General features: G+C 38.6%; 1 protein-coding gene across 5 annotated transcripts in view; it reads left to right on the forward strand.

The window, feature by feature from the left end:
• The window catches only part of DIP2C (disco interacting protein 2 homolog C), a 329,167-nt gene that overhangs the window by 274,039 nt on the left and 37,392 nt on the right, over window positions 1-17,736 (forward strand). For all 5 annotated transcript variants that reach the window (XM_072854678.1, XM_072854677.1, XM_072854679.1 and 2 more), the window contains 6 exons: window positions 142-263; window positions 2,987-3,098; window positions 3,218-3,327; window positions 6,127-6,257; window positions 14,204-14,372; window positions 15,349-15,519. In XM_072854678.1, the coding sequence (XP_072710779.1) occupies window positions 142-263; window positions 2,987-3,098; window positions 3,218-3,327; window positions 6,127-6,257; window positions 14,204-14,372; window positions 15,349-15,519 (815 nt within the window). The remainder of the gene's footprint in view (window positions 1-141; window positions 264-2,986; window positions 3,099-3,217; window positions 3,328-6,126; window positions 6,258-14,203; window positions 14,373-15,348; window positions 15,520-17,736) is intronic.

Here is a 17,736-nt window from a genome sequence, read left to right on the forward strand (position 1 = left end):
TGAAAAAGAAGTCTGTTAAAGGGCTTAGTCGCTCATTTAATGTTCTGAGTTGAGTTCCAAGTAATATTTATGCTGACATAGGTGTCTGTGATTAAATTATCTGATTTTCAGAGGAGGATTTTTGTTTTGTTCTTCATGCAGGAATAGACCTGATTGCCGCATTTTACGGATGCCTGTATGCAGGCTGTGTGCCAATAACAGTTCGACCTCCACATCCCCAGAACATAGCTACCACATTACCTACAGTGAAGATGATTGTGGAGGTGAGCAGACACCTGAAAGTGCACAAGTAGATTGAACAGGCAGTGGATGTGCTTAGTCTTTAGGAACGGTAACTTAAGTGAGTAGTGGTGTAGGTTGAAGAGTTGTATTCTTTCCAAAGATTCAGGACTTCAGTGTGTTACAGGGTCAACACTGCTTGACAGCACACAACCTTCTGACTTCCGCTGTCACATTTTGCCACAGTTATGCTACTCCTTTCAGGAAATATATTTGAAGTTCTTTCTTGTATTTAGTTATATGCCAAGAATGGCAGGATTCCTCACCTGGCAACACTACACTGATTATTGAGAAAAGTCCCAATGGAAAGCTTAGCTTGGCCTGGTGGTGATTTGTGCTCAGCTCTGTACATCTAATTGTTTTGCAGTTTGAAGCTATTTCAAAGTTGTGTAGCGAAGATGTTGGTCAGTATTTTGTTTCATCCAGAGAAGTTGCTCAGCCTTTTTCATTCAATGCTTTCTTTTGGTATTTTGGCTTTATCTAATAATGTTTAGTCTTTGTTGCATATAAATAACTGCATTGTGCTTGTTACTGAGGGAAATAAAATGGTTGCAAAGAGATAGCCTTTTACATCTGGCAGCTTCTAATCTATTGAACGGAATTCTGAGTCTCTGAAAAAACAAGTTGAAACAAATGTGATTTTAACATTTCCAATTAATGTTGATATTTTCAAGTAATAAGTACTAGAGATAGTTATAATTTGTGGCTTTCCTTATGGCATCAGATGCCACAAAGTATCAGTAGAGGTATGAGAAATTGTCCTATTGTCTTCAGGGTTCTCATTATTTAATATTTTGGCACTCACAGTTTTTAAACATTAGTTGTTAAAATTCTGTAAGTGATGTAAAATGTGTTATTTTGTTTTTCCTTTGATGTTTAATAGCCAAACTAGATCTATTTGGTTTCATGATGAAAAACTAGGACAGTTCTAAGCTGACTTGTAATCGTCATCCCTTCAATAGACTAACTTTAAATAAAATGTTGAAACTTATTAGCCATATTAGCACCAGTTTGACTTAAAAGCCTCTCAGATCTGTTTTACACAAGATTTTATTTCATTTTGGAATGGGATGACCTTGTAGAAACTAAAATATTGAGGCTGTTCCTTCATTGCCAATACAATCATATAAATTTCCTGGTGTGATGGGGTCAAAGCCTGCTCTAACATGCTATATGTCTACACAGCACCTTTTGAAGTCAGTAAGAATAACTTCTGAGCAAAATTTGGCCTACATAATTGTTTTGGTGATGAACTCATAGTAGTAAAATATAACTGAACATTACTGAGCCCCATCTCGAGCAGTTGCTAACACGTAGCTAAGATGTCTTCTTCTTCCCACTGTCCCTACATGTTTACCTCTGACTTGCTATTCTCCAGGCATGGACATTCTGTATTTTAATAAACCTCCTGATCTTCCAGATAATATAATTCCTGAGAGAGCTAGTAACCACCAACTCTTGAAATTCCTTTTGTTTTATGACTCCACTATGTTCCAAATCAAGATTTTCATAGATTAATATCAGCTATGTAAGAATTACCTTGCCTTGCCATGACAGTGACATGATTGGATTGAGGGGTGCTGCAGTGGCTTCATTTGTCTTCACTTTTACCTTGAAATATTTAGATTGTCCATACAGGGAAATTGCAGGGTTAGACGAAGTAAGTAGAGCTTGGGTCAGTGCTTGTATGCTCCTCATTTCCTCATGTGCACTATAAAGTTGACCTGTAAAGTTGACCTCCATGAGATTACTGTCAACAGAAGCTGATCTCTTCTGCTCAGTGGTAAACTTCAGTGTACATATGGTTACTGATTTCCTTAGGTTGAACATTGGGAACTCAGTGTGCAATGAAATGTCTCAGATTCCTTAAAGAAAAAAATACTCTTAGCAATATTTGCACAGATTCCCAAAGTTCGAGGAAAAGAAGAATGATGCTGCCTTTTCAGTTTTTCCTCTGTACTGTCTTCAGTGATTAACAGTGTTCATATTTATGTTTGTCTGAATATTTCCTTAAATACATTAATTTTTATAATCAGTAAGAAATATTCTTGTAGTTGCTATTTATATATTTTTTAAAATAGCAAATCTAAAAGGAGAATACCTTCAGCATGCGTCATCTAAGATTCAGTGCAGATGGTATTTGCAGTAAACTCACCATTTCATTTCTTAGTGCCACCTGCACAATTTTTGGTCTAGAGCTATTTTGCTGATATCAGAAGAGTTCCCAGTGGTTTATCACTAGCGCAGGAACTGGGAATATATGGCTAACATAAAATTGACTTAAGATAGTAAAATTACTCGTATAAATGTCAGGCTAGGTCTTGGGTTATGTGAAAATATTGTTTATAAACCAAGATACATTGCCATCACATAGAAAATATTTTGGTCACAGTATTCTGTACTGGCATTCTGGGTTGATAACTGATACAATGTGTTGGAAAAGTCACATTCTCACTATTAAGGTGCCTTTAGTTTCATTACAATACTCTTCTCAAAGTGCAATTTTCATGTAATTTGTAAAACTCACATGACACAGTCTGCTTTGTGAGCTGCATTTTTTGTGCATCTTTCCACCTCCTAATTGGAAAACATAAGACTAATATACCTGTGTCCTGTTCTGGCAGAAAATAAATCATGGTCTTGCTCATTTTCATGGGAGAATTAATCAGTATCCCCTTGCATTATTATTTATTTCTTAAATTCCTAGGTGAGCCGCTCTGCCTGCTTAATGACTACACAATTAATATGTAAATTGTTACGGTCGCGAGAGGCAGCGGCAGCAGTGGATGTGAGAACGTGGCCTCCGGTACTAGATACAGGTGAGTATGAAGGCTAGGGGACCTCTGTGTCTTCTTTTATCATTGTATTTGTCAAGCACTCAGAGGTCTGTCTGTCATGGGAGTAAGATACACATATTTTGTTTCTCTACTTTCACTAGACGATTTGCCAAAGAAGCGGCCTGCACAGATCTACAAACCTTCTAACCCTGAAACGCTTGCTTACCTTGACTTCAGTGTCTCCACAACTGGCATGCTAGCAGGGGTAAAGGTAGGGACTTCTTGTTAAAGCTCTCATTCCTGCTATCACGCCTGGCTGGCAGGTGGTACATTGCTCCTGATTTGTAACTCCTCTTGATTTTTGGTAATAGAAATTGAATTGCTTCCTCCCTTGCAGTCATTATTTGATTCCATTAACATGAAATTAGTTCTTCTATACTCACTGTGGTACTGTATGTGGCAAGTTTAGCCCCACTCCTCCTCCTCAGACTAAAAATTTAATTCCAATACCGCTGCAGATAGCCCAGTAGCTTGTCTGCCTGAAGCGTTCTTCAACTGAAGCATCTATTCTTTCCTTTTTATGAAGGAAATGAGACCTGGTCATCCCTTTTCTACTTGTTCCAGTGCCCACTTACTGTTTGCTCTTTATTGCAACTCAGCTGCTGGCCATTGGTTTTCAATATTCACTTCTTCATGCTATTAAAGGGAACTGCCGATGTCTCTGGTATATTCACCTGGTACAATACTAGAGTGATCAGCAAAAAAAATTCATTTATATATTTGTTTGATAACCTTAGGCATTTGAGCTCTTTAAATCTCTATTCTGGCATTTTCTCCAACACAGTTTCTCTAGCCACAATTTATCAAAGCTGTCTTTTCTAGCTGCTAACATACATATTATTCCAGTGTTGGTTTCACCAACATGCAGGCAGAGGTAAAATCACCCTCTTACCCTTACCTGTTACCTCCTTACTCCTATCTGTTCCATATCCAAGGATTGTGATTACTTCAGCAATTTTTCCTGATGTATCACACTTAGAACCTGTATTGAATTCCTCATAGTCTTTGGCATCATGTGTCTATTTTCAGAAGCTGTCAGCATACTTTATAAACAAAGAAAGCATCATTTTCCCAGTTTTCAGATGGAGAATTTGAAGCACAGAGCGGTGAAGTGACCAGCCCAAGGTTGACTGACAGTTAAATGAGCTTGCTGAAGGTCACATATCAGACACTCCTGGAAGATTCATTTCATCTAACTTTAAATAGCTACAATGCCTACAGATATGGACTAGTCATTGGGCTCCTCAATAATCAACAGAGAGAAGCAGGGACTTTCAGGGTATAATTTATCTGACTTACCTGAAACATCTATTTTTGAATGTCACATGTGTCTTAATTTCTTCTAAAGGGAGCCTTAAATGATTGTTTCAGATGCAGTCATCCATATTAAATCAGGTCTGAATTCCACCTTATCAGACTTGCGGAAATGACTATTAACTATTCAAAGTCAGTATTTGGAGAGCTTCAAAGATCGTCAAAGGCAGGGCAAGTCAAAGAACCTTTTCTTAAGGTGGCTAAAGGGAAATCCAGATAAATCTCCCAAGGAATTCTTGATTAGCTTCTGATATCTGGGTCACAAAGCCTCCAGATCACTGACTCAGCAGGTTTATGTAAACAGTAACCATCTACTACATCATCACTAGTGATTAATCAGTTATAAAAGGATCATAAGAGGCCACAAGGCTTATATTCATAATGCAGTGGTGATAAATTAAAAAAATGGCTAAAAACTTATGTGGCTTCTGAAAAGTTGATAAATGTTTTGTAATCACTTTGGAAGTAGTAGATTCCACTTATGTTTACTCTCAACTTCTTCACTAGCTTGCACCCAGTATAAAAATGTAAAAATTCACAGAGTAACACCAGCTCCAGCCCTACAGAGTTCAGTTTAATCCTGTGTGAAAAAGTGGTCTTGATTCAGCTAGAGTAGAATTAATCTCTGCTAACTGCAGATGATCACCATGTGGACACCTGTTTTGGGCTGGTCTTTTTTCATCACTTGGAACATGTCCAGCCTCAGTTATGGCTCTTATTGGCAATGGAGAAAAAGTCACTGCTGGAGCTTTATTCCCCTGTTTACCTTAAGATCAAATAAATTTTACCTTCCAAGTGCCTATTCCCCTCCACTGACTCTAACAGTACATAAGGCAACTAGCTCAGTATGTGGTGGGGATCAAAGGTTAGATGAGTTAAATCCTATCCAGGCTATCTTTCTAACACGGGTATCTTTCTTGTTATTAACAGAGAGGAGAAAGATTAAAAGATGTAATTCTGTTCCCACTCTAGTTAGAACTTCTAAGCCAGGATGGGTGAGTGTGGGAAACATCCTAACACTAGAAAAAAAAATCAGAAGAATTTCCTTTTGATCAGGTTTTTTGCTTCTACTTTCTGCTTGTTTTATCTCTGAGAGCTTTCTTACCAAGATTTTTAACAGCCTGTTTCTCAATTAAGAGCTGGATAACATGAAGACATTTTACAGAACCTTTACTAAGTTTATTGAGGATCTTTATCACCAAATGATTAGGTCGTTAGTACTATTTTGCATGCAAAATCCTCTTCAATTTAAAAAATGCATTGGCATTTTTTATTTATGGTATTAAGAAATATGTACTTAGAAATATGTTACTGATGATCAACAAAATACTTCAAATTACATTCGGATTCTGCGATCATTCATTCCTTTGTTCTTCCAGAAAGTTTAGCTTGTTATCATTAGCTTTGCATACAGCTTGGAGCACATCTTTAAACCACTCACAGCTTTCTCCCTAAATCACTTCAGACTTATCATTCATTCTGTCTCCCCTCCCCTTTCATGGTTATGTGGATGCCCTCTTGAAGGAAAATTATGTTTTCTTAGATATAAATTACATGTGTGTTTACAGTGAGCAGAAAGTCAATATTTATTTGTTTTCTTTATCCTGTAACTGATTTAAGCACTTGGCACGGTTTGGGAATGAGCCTTCCAAATGACATAGTTGATCATTTTAATTACTTTGCTGTTGTCTTTCAGATGTCTCATGCAGCCACTAGTGCCTTTTGTCGTTCTATTAAGCTGCAGTGTGAGCTTTATCCCTCCAGAGAAGTTGCTATCTGCTTGGACCCCTACTGTGGACTTGGGTTTGTCCTCTGGTGCCTCTGCAGGTGAGGTTTCTCCTCAACCTTTTAAAATACTGTTTCCGTTGTACTATAACACAACAAACCGGATGATGTGAGTGATAAAAGGATGGGAAGAACAGACAATACCTCTGGGACTGACATAGGCAATTAGAATTACTGGAAGCTATATGGAGAGTACTGTATGGAGAATATGCTTTTTTTGAGCTGGGCATGGCCATAGGTATTTAGACTTATGAGTGCAGAGCATCAACACGGCTGCTCATTGACCTCCTGCTGTTTTATTGCTGTCTCTGCAGAGTCTGGATAGTTTTATTTGATGAAGGCAGTGCTCTACCAATATTACCTTAAGGAAGTGGCTTCCTGCTGTCCTCTTTTTCATTCTCTAATCTGAAAGCACGAGTAGATATCGGGGACTTCCTCATTTGTGGGACTTATGGATGTGATTTTTGCAGAGACATGGAAGTGTGTTTTCTTGCAGAAGGATACTTCTGTGGCAGTAGCAAAGCTATCAGAAAAAAACATTTCTAGTGAAATGGGAATCAGCATTTTTTGTTAATAAGAAGTTTAGAAATTTAACAGTCTGTCAATCTCTATACTTCAGGGAAGTTACAGTCCAGCACTGAAATCAGTTCCATCGATTTTTTTCTTTCTTTTTTTTTTTTTAAGTTAGCTGGGTTGATGCAGAGGCAAAAGGGAAGAGCTATGGGGGTGTTAATGGAGCACATTTTTATGAAGACATCTTAGAGTCACAGTAGTCCGACATCTTTGCTCCCTTCACAGAAAGTTCTTTGGTGTTCGCAGTACCGCTATTTATTTTTAGTTACTAAAATTAAGATAACCCAGGGCAATAAAAATACTCTGGATAAACTTATTACCGATTTACTAAATACCTGAAGGAAGCATTATTTGATAACAACTGCAACAATTTGTTTTCAGCAAGTATTGTTTATTTAAAAGTAGGCTATTGGCCTGTTTTGTTGCCCTTTTAAAATATTTGTTATTAAATATTAAATGGACCAAAGATTAATCGTATTATCTTATTCATTCTTGATCAGTCTTTCTCAGTCTTTCTTGGTTTGAACTATACTTGCCCTAATATTATTTCAGATTTTACATAGGGATTAGAGATTTCTTTGTTTTGAAAAATCTTTTTTTTCAACGTCTTATTTCCCCAACACAAAAATAAAAATATTGAGGCTGCAAAAAAACTCAGAAAACCTTTCAGAAATGTTGAGATTTTAATTAAATCACTCGTTAAGTTAAATTTTTTAAATGTTGATTTTTTTTTAAGTCAGTTGAATATTTCTTATATAGACTTATGTGTTCCAGCATGCTTGATGTCAACACTGTTAGGCCTTCGCTCTGCTGGGGGCTAACCCAAATCTGCCATGATGCACGCAGTGAAGCCAGGGAAGGACTGCAGAGCACCATAGGAGAGTTCAGCTAAGGAGTGTATTATTGTATGGGATAATGTTGGGACATGGAGCATCCAAGAATAACTTCTATGCAACATCATGATAGAACCGTAAAATACAGATAAATGTTGACCTGTCCAAAACCCAAGTAATTTGTGGTGCCCATGACTTTCCTGAATACAGAAATTTTTGTTTCTTCCAGAACCATATTTGCAACAAATAAGCATTTGCTGCCCTTAGGTCCTTCCCAATACTAATAGTATTCAGCCTTTTAGGAGGAGAAAATTGTTTATGACTGGCAAGTGAATAAGGCAGCAAGCCTTTGGGAGAAAGCTATCAAGGTCTGTGCCCCTCTGTAGCTTATAGAAGGAATAGAAAATTTTACACCATTTTCAAAGAAGAGAAGGGAAATGAGGGAGTTGAAGGAACTGAGATCAGGCCAGCAACAGTCTAATCTTAGGAACCATCATGCCAGTTTCTTCTTTGCCACTGATCTCCTGTTCCTACAAAACCAGAAAAATTGCAGGCTGCTTGAATTGCGACTGTCATTTAGAGAAAGCATCAGATACAGCTTCATTAATTCCACTTACAAACTTAATTTCCATTTCATTACTATTTTAGAAATGAGTATTATTTGATGTGATAGCAAAAAATACATCCTGGAGGTTATTAGACTCTTACTCTTCATAACTTAAAACTTCGCATTTTAGTCTTTGTAGTTTAGCATACCCAAATCCTCCCCAACATTTTACAGCCCAGATTTCTACCTCAGAGGATTCTGCTGTAAAGTTGTGATTGTCTGTCACCACTCCCATTGACTATATTAATACTTCTAATGGCATATGGAAATGAAGTTAGATCTTCAATCTTTTATCAGCTAGGGGGTTTTGAGAGTGAAATAGGAACTTTTCGTTTTAGGAGCCCAGAAGGAAGAGAAAGCAACCTCCTGTGCTGGGTGTGGTTAAAATGACAAGTACATTTTAATCCCTTCATTAACTAGACCAAAAGGAGGCATTAACTGAGGAATGAAAGAAAAACTAACCTTTTATCCCCGTTATAGGTGCTTAGACGTTGTGCTGGCCTGCTCCACTGTGGTGCCCCAGAATGTCCCATTCTGTGAGGTCAAAGCTACTTAGGAAAGCTGCTGGAGCATGGAGCCAGCCCTTTGGTAAGTTTGGAATATATTGCATAGTTTTGCAAAGTTTTTATTTTTAAAACATTTATTATTTTATGGCCTAAAGGGTATAAAATAATAAAGAAAAGAAACCTTGCAAAGCAGAGCAATACATTTTTTAAAAAATGGGATTTACCACGTTCCCTCTAAACTGGCTGCATGCTCCAGCAGGGTTTCCTTGGAACCTTTGTGATTGAACAGCACGTCCTGGGTGTGGCGGCAGTCATCAGCCCCATGTGAGTTCACAAACCCCAAATGTCCTAATTTTAACAGGTTCTTACTAATGACTCAATAAAAGAATACATTATTTTTGCGTTTTTCTCTTTAATGATCTCATTTATCCATTCTGAGAGGGTGATCCTAGTATTCTGACTTGCATTGCATTACATTTTAAAATGTATTACATTCTTTGAAAGAAAAAAAAATTCAGTGTCCTCCAATGTAAAATAAATCAATACTAAATCCCATGCTCAATCCCGTGTTCAAAAATGCTTGCTGAAATTAAGACGTCCCTATCTTAATGCTGCTCACTGTGGGGCAGAATAGAGCACTCTGCAGTTCGTTGGTGAGGATTTACTTAATTGATAGTTGCTGAGTGATGCAATAGAATAAGAATTTTCCCTCCATTTTAGCCCAGCTAAGCCAACCCATATTGCAGTTCTACTTTTACTACTGGAAGATAGAATTGTCCTTGCTAAAATTAAGATTAAGTACATTAATAATTTTAAATAAATTATATATATATTCTCAGAAACTGAGATTGTAGTAGTGCAAGTCAGTAAGACTCAAACTGAACCAGAGGAACTGAATTTTCCAGTCCGCAGTGGCCCCATAATAAATAGTGTGAATGCTATAAAATGGTCCTGGGAAGGCTCTCCAGATAAGGTGCAGTGAAGTGGCTTTCTCCTATCATGCTCCTGCTGTCTCTGTTCCATAGCCACAAGCTGAAGTCACCAGTGGTGCTGCCTCCTGCAGTTAAGTGGGAAAGCAGCTTGTATCACCTGAGAAAGATGCCAGAAGTAAGGGCAGCAGCGGGTCAGTAGCCTGCCAGAATGCAATTCCAAATTGCAGTTGCCATTTGTCAGCATTTATTGCCCTGCTGAAATTTCTGGAACTATAATAAAACCTCAGACTTTACTATTAATCTGCCTCAGCACAACATGGGGTAAATCTTTGATTCAGTGGAACAGTTAATTGCCAAGATGTCCTTCCAGGCATCTCCGTATGCTGCCAAAACAGCCTGCCAGGCAGTGGAACCGGTGGTGTGATCAGATGGTGCCGTCATACCAAAATACATCCTGGTGCACTTAACTGGAGTATTCCTGTCCTTGGGCAGCCCTCGCTCATTGCAGGCAGACAAGGCTCTTCACTTACTGCCAAAATCCAAGGCTTTGTCCACCACTTGAATACTTTTTTTTCCCCCAGATTGCTTCCCTAAAGGAAGACAGCATTTCTAATAGGTGATCTCCCCCCTCAGCTACCACTGCATTTCACTCTGTGTCTGCATCCCAAAAGTCATTGTGACAAGGTGATGCAGGGATGCTCTATAGCCACTCTCCTTTTTTGTCTTCTTTTTTGCCTACTGCTTTTGCATTTTCTAAAAATCGTGGATATTGATAAACAGACGTCCAGGTCTGTCAGATAGTCTCTGCAGTTCTGCACTGTGTCTAGTCCTGTTGAAAGGCTTATATTAGGAGATGGAGTTACTTTTGTGACAACAGATTTCTACAGCAGTGGAAGAAACAATCTTGCTTCAGTTCCTTCCCAGTATTTATATAACTAAATTCTTGTGCCTACTTCAATATACCATATATCGTTGCAATTTCAGAATGGAAATTTTAGCTTCCATAATTTATATTTAAACCCTCAGCTTTTCCTAATATCCCATCTGATCCACCTGATGCCACAGGGTTCACCACGATTCTGTTGCTTCCAGTATGAGAATAGCAAAGCTGACAGCGTAACCATCTCTTCATGACTATCATGCTTCAGGAAGGTGAGATGGAACTGTCTATTTGTTCACTGCCTCAGTTCCAGGATTAACTCAACCGTATCTGGAAGGTACCACACCTAGATGTATCTACCATACATCTCTACCATACCTAGAATTACACAGAGGCAGTACTGACAGAACTTCCTATAGGTTTGGGACCATATCTAGCTTTATCCAAAGCAGCCTTCCACAACTGCAGTCTGTTCAAGCACGTGGTCCTCTGCTTGATTGTTGGTATCCATACTAAGCAAACACCCTCTAACATCTCACAGTGATTTGAAACCACCAGAGTGGTAGAAATGTTTCAACCAGCTACACAAGGGAATGTCTTTTTTTTCTCAGCTTCTCTCCACCAAAACATTGGTGACGTACAGCTTCTCCGGGGTTAATGTGGAAGTATAAAGTCTGTGAATTTACAAGGATACGTGGCTACCAGGAATGTTTTGTTGCTTGGCATGATTCACAAGACCTACATAATGTTTCTGAGATTGATTCAGGGAGGTGAGCCAAGTTATGACTTACATCGTGGTGGCCAGGTGCTGCATAAACCACTTCAGCTGTGGAACTGGCACATTCACCCCAGAAATATGTCTTTGTAGTTCTTCTCCTAGCTCCACCAACTGCTCTAGCAAATCAGATGGTATGCATGGGTTATTAAACTACAGCTCGGTAGGCAAAGCCTGTGTTGGTCATCAAGTTTCCAGGCACGGTATCATCTTTCTGTAGGTTTATGTACTGTAGACAGGAGCAGCACACGTCTGAGGTTCTGCACCACAGAAAGTTTCCTTCCTGCTAGATATTTCCTGCTGCTCTACAGTATAATTCTGAACTCCTCAGCATTTCTGAGGGATTAGAAAACTCAGAAAAGGTACTAGCAACATCTTCATTTATTTCTGTCTAATCAGAGTGATTTTTTTAGTCAAAGTTTGATCATAAGAGTGTTTGTTTCCCTCAGTCTGGAGAAGTTGGGGTTATTTTCCATACAAATCCTCATGCTTTGCTGCATGGCTGTTGGTGGGAGGTTAAGAGCAAGCACAATTATCTTTCTTACTTGTCCAGCATAAGTTGATCAAGAGAGGGAGACAGTTCACCCCCACTCATTAGTGTTGCTGAGGAGGAAAAGATTTGTCTTTGATGTAAATTTGTATTCCTAAATTCCACCATTTTGGACTATGTCCTGCTAAAGTGCACTCGGAATCAATTTTCTGTTCTTCTACTGAAAGCAATGCAGCTTTTTCTTCCCTTATTACTGTGGAGTTTTTGTGGGCACTTTCAGGATTTACATGGGCACTTTCACATTCACGTACAGGAATAAAGTTTGTTCTTTTGATTTTGTTTTCATTTTGGGATGTTCTTCCCAGTTGAATAAGTGGCACTTAAGGGATCTTAATGTGGTTCTCAGTAATAATTCCCCCACATTTGACCCCGTGTGTGGATTTCTTTTTTCCCCTGATAGTGGTTGCATCAACTAGAGGAGGTCAGGGATGGGGGGAAGGGTTTATGCTGAATGCCTGTATACCGTATTTGTACAGATTGGAGCCCATCCCAGGTTCTTACTCAAGTGGTTAACAGCTTCCTGTTTGTAAGACTTATTTATTTACCAGACAGATCACACACCTTGATTGTTTGTGGGGCCCTAATCTTGAATTGGTGAAGAACTAAGACCTTTTGGTCTTTTCTGAAAAACTTAATAGAACTGTCTGAGAAAGAAAGAGTGAAGTAATATTTATAGTAAAAACTGTTACTACTCCCTAGCTGGGTTTGATCTGTCACTTGAGTTCAGGGCATACTCCTTTCAGGCTTGGGTAACTTTGCCAACATCTCTTTTCACATGTTTATGAAGCACATGCTCAAGGTTCAGTCATACTTTATTCTGATTCCATAAAAGCAACATAAAAGCATAATGCTTCATTTGACCGTCCCGTTATGTCAACCGTATCCGAGAACACATCGCTTCGTGGCAAGTCACTGGTCATGAATCATCAAGAGTGGTGTAAATGTGGACAAGCAGTCAAAGATAAAATTTTTACTGTATGATAAATGAAATTACTTGAACTGTAGTTCATACATATTCCATGACATCCTCTGGCTCATACTCCAGCAGAGACCTAACCTATTTGGATTATTAACTGCCATTGTGGCTGGACTTGTACACCTTTTATGCCTTTATCCTACCAAGTAAAGACATCCAGGTCACACAAACCTTGTTCTAAATTGCACAGCTTTTGAAAGCACTCTCATCTGGGTTTGGGGGGAGTGGGGGCACTCACTCACCAAGGAGGGAAGCTGTGTGAGTAGCCCATCTTCAAGAATTGCAAAGGTGTGTATCTTCTTCCTAGTGTCAAATGTTACAGAGATGCTCATATTCCTGAAAATAAAGTTCCATTTCGTGTCTTACCTTGGGCACTTGGATTTGAAAACGTCAGCTTTACTTTACCAAGATGGCATTTCAAGTTTTCAAGTCAGAAATTAATTTCTCTCATGTGCATCATAAATCTCTGGGGCTTTATGGTCCTTTCTGAGAAATTCTATGATTTGGGGGTGTTATGCTATGACCGTTCTGATTTGAAATATCTACAAATCACAAATTAAGATGTGAGGAGGACTGTGAAATTGATGGTAAATCTGCCTGTCTGAGATGAGTGAACAACATAGGACCCACGGGAAATAAAGACATCAAACTGGGAATATTTTTTTCCTTTGGGGAGAACCTTGGGTACCAGAGAAATTAGTTCCGCCATAATTGTTTCCTTCAGGGACCCTGATAAGTGTCTTTTCTCAATATGTATGCTCACTGGGTATCCAATAAACAAGAGATGTAGCATATTTGGGTTTTAAAAGTTCATAAAACTTTCACAGAAGAAATTTAAAGCCACAAGGATTGTTAAATTGGGGCCAGATTTACTCCCTTGAAAATGATTGCAAACCTCTTGCTTACCTCAGCAGGAGAGAGGTTATTTCCATATTAAGCAATCAAGTACTCTTTTAATCAAGGTATCTTAAAATGGTAATTACTCAATCTTAATTATTTGTCAGCAACACATAATTTTTGTTGATATTATAGTACTGTTTATTAGCACCATTAATAACCAAGCTATTTTGCTCTCTTCAGTACAGTTCTAGCAGCAAAGTCCACAGGCATTTTGAGTAAATTAGTGTTTTAGGAGCATGTTCTGCCTGCATTCCTCATGATTCCTTATAGACTCTGAAGGTATAGCAAAAAACAGAGTTAAACTTCATGTCAAACTGCTGGACCTGTAGAGCACTGTACGACATTACGTCGTTCATCCAGCGCTATCATAAACTTTCTGTTCTAGTAACCCATAGCTTGTAAGCATCTGTGGACACAGGCGTTTAGCATGCGTTAATGAATCTTGTGTCTTTACAGCGTTTATTCAGGACACCAGTCTATTTTGATTCCTCCCTCAGAACTGGAGACCAATCCCGCTCTGTGGCTTCTTGCCGTGAGTCAGTACAAAGTGAGAGACACTTTTTGTTCGTATTCGGTCATGGAGCTTTGTACTAAGGGACTCGGTTCGCAAACAGAGTCACTGAAGGTGAGTAGTTCTATCGTCCTGCACAACCTGCCGTCTGCACGGTGGTGTTTGAGAGCCTTCCCTGCCATGAACGGCTGTGCTAAATGTCTGCAGCGAGGAGAAAATCATCAGAGGGCAAGGGCAGCTTCCACAGAACCCGTGTTATTCCTTGCCAAAGGCTATATATGAATGTCAGTCATTCTCTTTCAGATCACAAGGCTTTTAAACATCAAGGAAAGGCTTTTATTTACCTAAGCTTTCTGATCTGTGTTGCCGCCTGTGTCAATAGGCAAGTGTTGGAAAACAGAAGTGTAAACGTCCAAGAGGCCCAAGGAGTATTATATTGTATATTATGTTTTATGAATTCCCTGATTATATGAAGTACTAGTTTGGTTTTGGCTCCTGTAGTTAAATAATCACGTACTTAAAAGTACTGTATTGTTTTAACTGGATTGTCCTCATTGTATGGGGAGGGGGGGAGGTGCGTATCTTCTTTTTTTTCCCCCCAGAATTTAAAGCCAGGTGTAGCCAGTTACATTTCTGAAATATCTAGAATTTCCAGTATGCTACTGAAATAAATTAGATCTTGGGATACTGATATTTATGATGTCTCCAGCCCTTACCATCCTAGCTTAATAATTCCCTAATTAAAAAATCAGTTTTTCCAAGGCTAGACACTGCTTCCTGTTTGCTCTTATTCACTGGCTTTCTGAATTAATATTGGGAAATAGCATTCCCTCCCTTCCGAATTAGCATACCCATCTCTTCCTATGTGCTCATGTTGAGATGACAAGCAAGTATGTCTGCTCTTCTACAGCTATTAGACTCATCTGGCCATCCGGCCTCCAGGAAAGATGGAAATTATACTGGCACCTTAGCCTTTATTCCACTATTCTTCTTGAATCATACTACCTACATAATACACTTAAGTACTACTAACTGTTTTTCATTAAATCTGCCCATTTGTGGCCTTTGTTACATTTTAACTTCTTTTTAGGCAAGGGGACTGGACCTTTCACGTGTACGGACATGTGTAGTAGTGGCTGAAGAACGACCTCGGATAGCTCTGACTCAGTCATTTTCAAAATTATTTAAAGACCTTGGTCTCCATCCACGGGCTGTCAGCACATCACTTGGCTGTAGAGTTAACCTGGCAATATGTTTACAGGTAAGATTTTTCACTCCTTAAGCTCAAAGTTGTCTTAAGAAAATGGTTTTCAATAAGCAGCATTCATTGTATTTCCTTTGGCTGCTTGGTTGTAGACATATTAAGAAAATGCATGTGGTACTTAATGTTCCTGCATATACAGGTAGTGAATTTCTGTTACTTTGTCAACTATTCATCCCTCTCATGTTGCAATCATAGCATTTATTCTGCACATGAATACAGTAATTCAGAAAAGTGCATGGTAGTGACAGAATGTAGTCCAGAAATGGTATTTAGTCATGTAATGTAAAATCCGGTTTGCTAGTGCTTACTTTAGTATGTTACAAAATGGATTCCTTCTGTTTATAAAATAATTCCAACCCTTACTTAATTAACTAGATAGATATTTTCTGCACACAATTTATTGCTTACAATAGAAAATTGTTTTGCTACATCTCTTTCATTTCTGTTTTGATCCACTAATCAGAAGAAAGTACCCAGGGATAATACAGGATTTAACTTGCATTCTCCAGGAATCTTTATTGAGTCATGATTTTAAGGACAGATGGAGCACTGTAGCTATCTGGTCTGAATTTCTGAATAGCCTCTACGTTTTCACCCAATGATAAGTAAACTGAGCAAATCGTTTTAGGCTGATCTACAGTATATTATTTTATCTTTCAGGACTTCGAGTGATGAAAGCTAACTTGCCTTTTTATAAGGTGTTCAATTTTAATTAATTTTGCCTTATTTCTAGTTTAAATTTATCTGGCATTAGAGTCAGCCATTTTTTATTTTATTACGTTTTTCTAATCTAGAATAAAGAATCTCATTTCTATCATGACTCTAATACACAGCTTAGTGTTTGATAAATAGATAAAGAATCTTAAGACATGCTTTCCTGATCTGTGTCTCATTTTTATGACTCCAGATCTCTTTCTGTCCTTCCAAATCTGGTATCAGAACTTCACATATTATTCCTGTAATAATGCCACAGGTGTCCTACTCAGATGTAATATGATTTCTGACTTAATAATCTTTTTAAATAATACAAGAATCATTTTCTGCATTGGCAGCTGCATTGGCTGGGAAGTTCCATATCCACTAGGTCACCTACCATGTCTCTAACCTCTTCAAAGTCACTGTCTCCCTGGTATAACTTGCCTGTACTTTATGTGGTGCATCCCACATTTCAAATCTGGCAGTTACCCCTAGTTTACATTAAAGGATTTCTCATGCATGTAACATGCATAATTGCTCAGGTGTGGAAGCCATAACAGATCTTCTCAGTGACACTATAAATAAGGCATTTGCTATTCTTTTCCTGATTGTAAATGTAAAGATTTTTTTATTTTATCAAAAAAATGTGACAAATACAGGTGGTGGGTTCAGCACAGACCAGTATGTCTGTGTGTTATGCCTGCATTAGCCTCTTGCCCTTTTAAACATCACTAAGGAATCCTGCCTTTCATCAGACCTTGGCTAAAAGTGGCCTCGTAGTTCAGCATATTACCAGAATATGAATACAGGAGGTATGCCACATCTCCAGTACTGCTTGCTTTCTCTCTGACTACCCACAGAGTATCCCTTCATCCCAGGGTGACTTTAATTATTATTATTATCAAACATATGACAACACGAAGCTGAGCAGGGTTAAAAGTCATTCTGTGTCTCAGAGGTAGAGTTCTTTAGTTTGACATTCTGTAATTGCTGGCATAAATATTCTTCAGGAATAAAAGTTTAAGAAAATCTCCTGTCGTCTCAAAAGCAGCCCTTGAATCCTTCAAAACAGTTTTACCCTGACAAAACTTAAGAAATAGTCTGGAGGGAAAAATACATCTGGTAGGTTAGAAACGTCTGTGAACTCAAGCAGCATCTTCCCCCATGTTTTTGTCATGGATTTGATACAAAAAGTACTGACTGAGGTTTTGAAATCTCTTCTGCTGAATGTTTCTTTGCAAGAATACAGGCCTCTTAATTTCTTTCTCCATATCTAGAGTCCTGGGTGATGACAAGGCAGAGAGGACAACTCAGAAAATATCTAGGAAATCTTTAGGCACTCCCACCTGAGGCAGCACAATTTGGATGGTACCAGTTTAGGCCAGTTAGCAGGTGCAGGTTGGTGTGCTTTCCCAGACAGCAACCCAACCAAGCTTAAACACTTGGCTGGGAGGGGCACAGCAGGCAGCAAGGACACTGGCAGCTTTCCCTCAAGCAGAAAGGGAAAACAGGAGAAAG

This window comes from Ciconia boyciana, chromosome 2, assembly GCF_034638445.1.
Source record: "Ciconia boyciana chromosome 2, ASM3463844v1, whole genome shotgun sequence".
NCBI classification, from domain to species: domain Eukaryota; kingdom Metazoa; phylum Chordata; class Aves; order Ciconiiformes; family Ciconiidae; genus Ciconia; species Ciconia boyciana.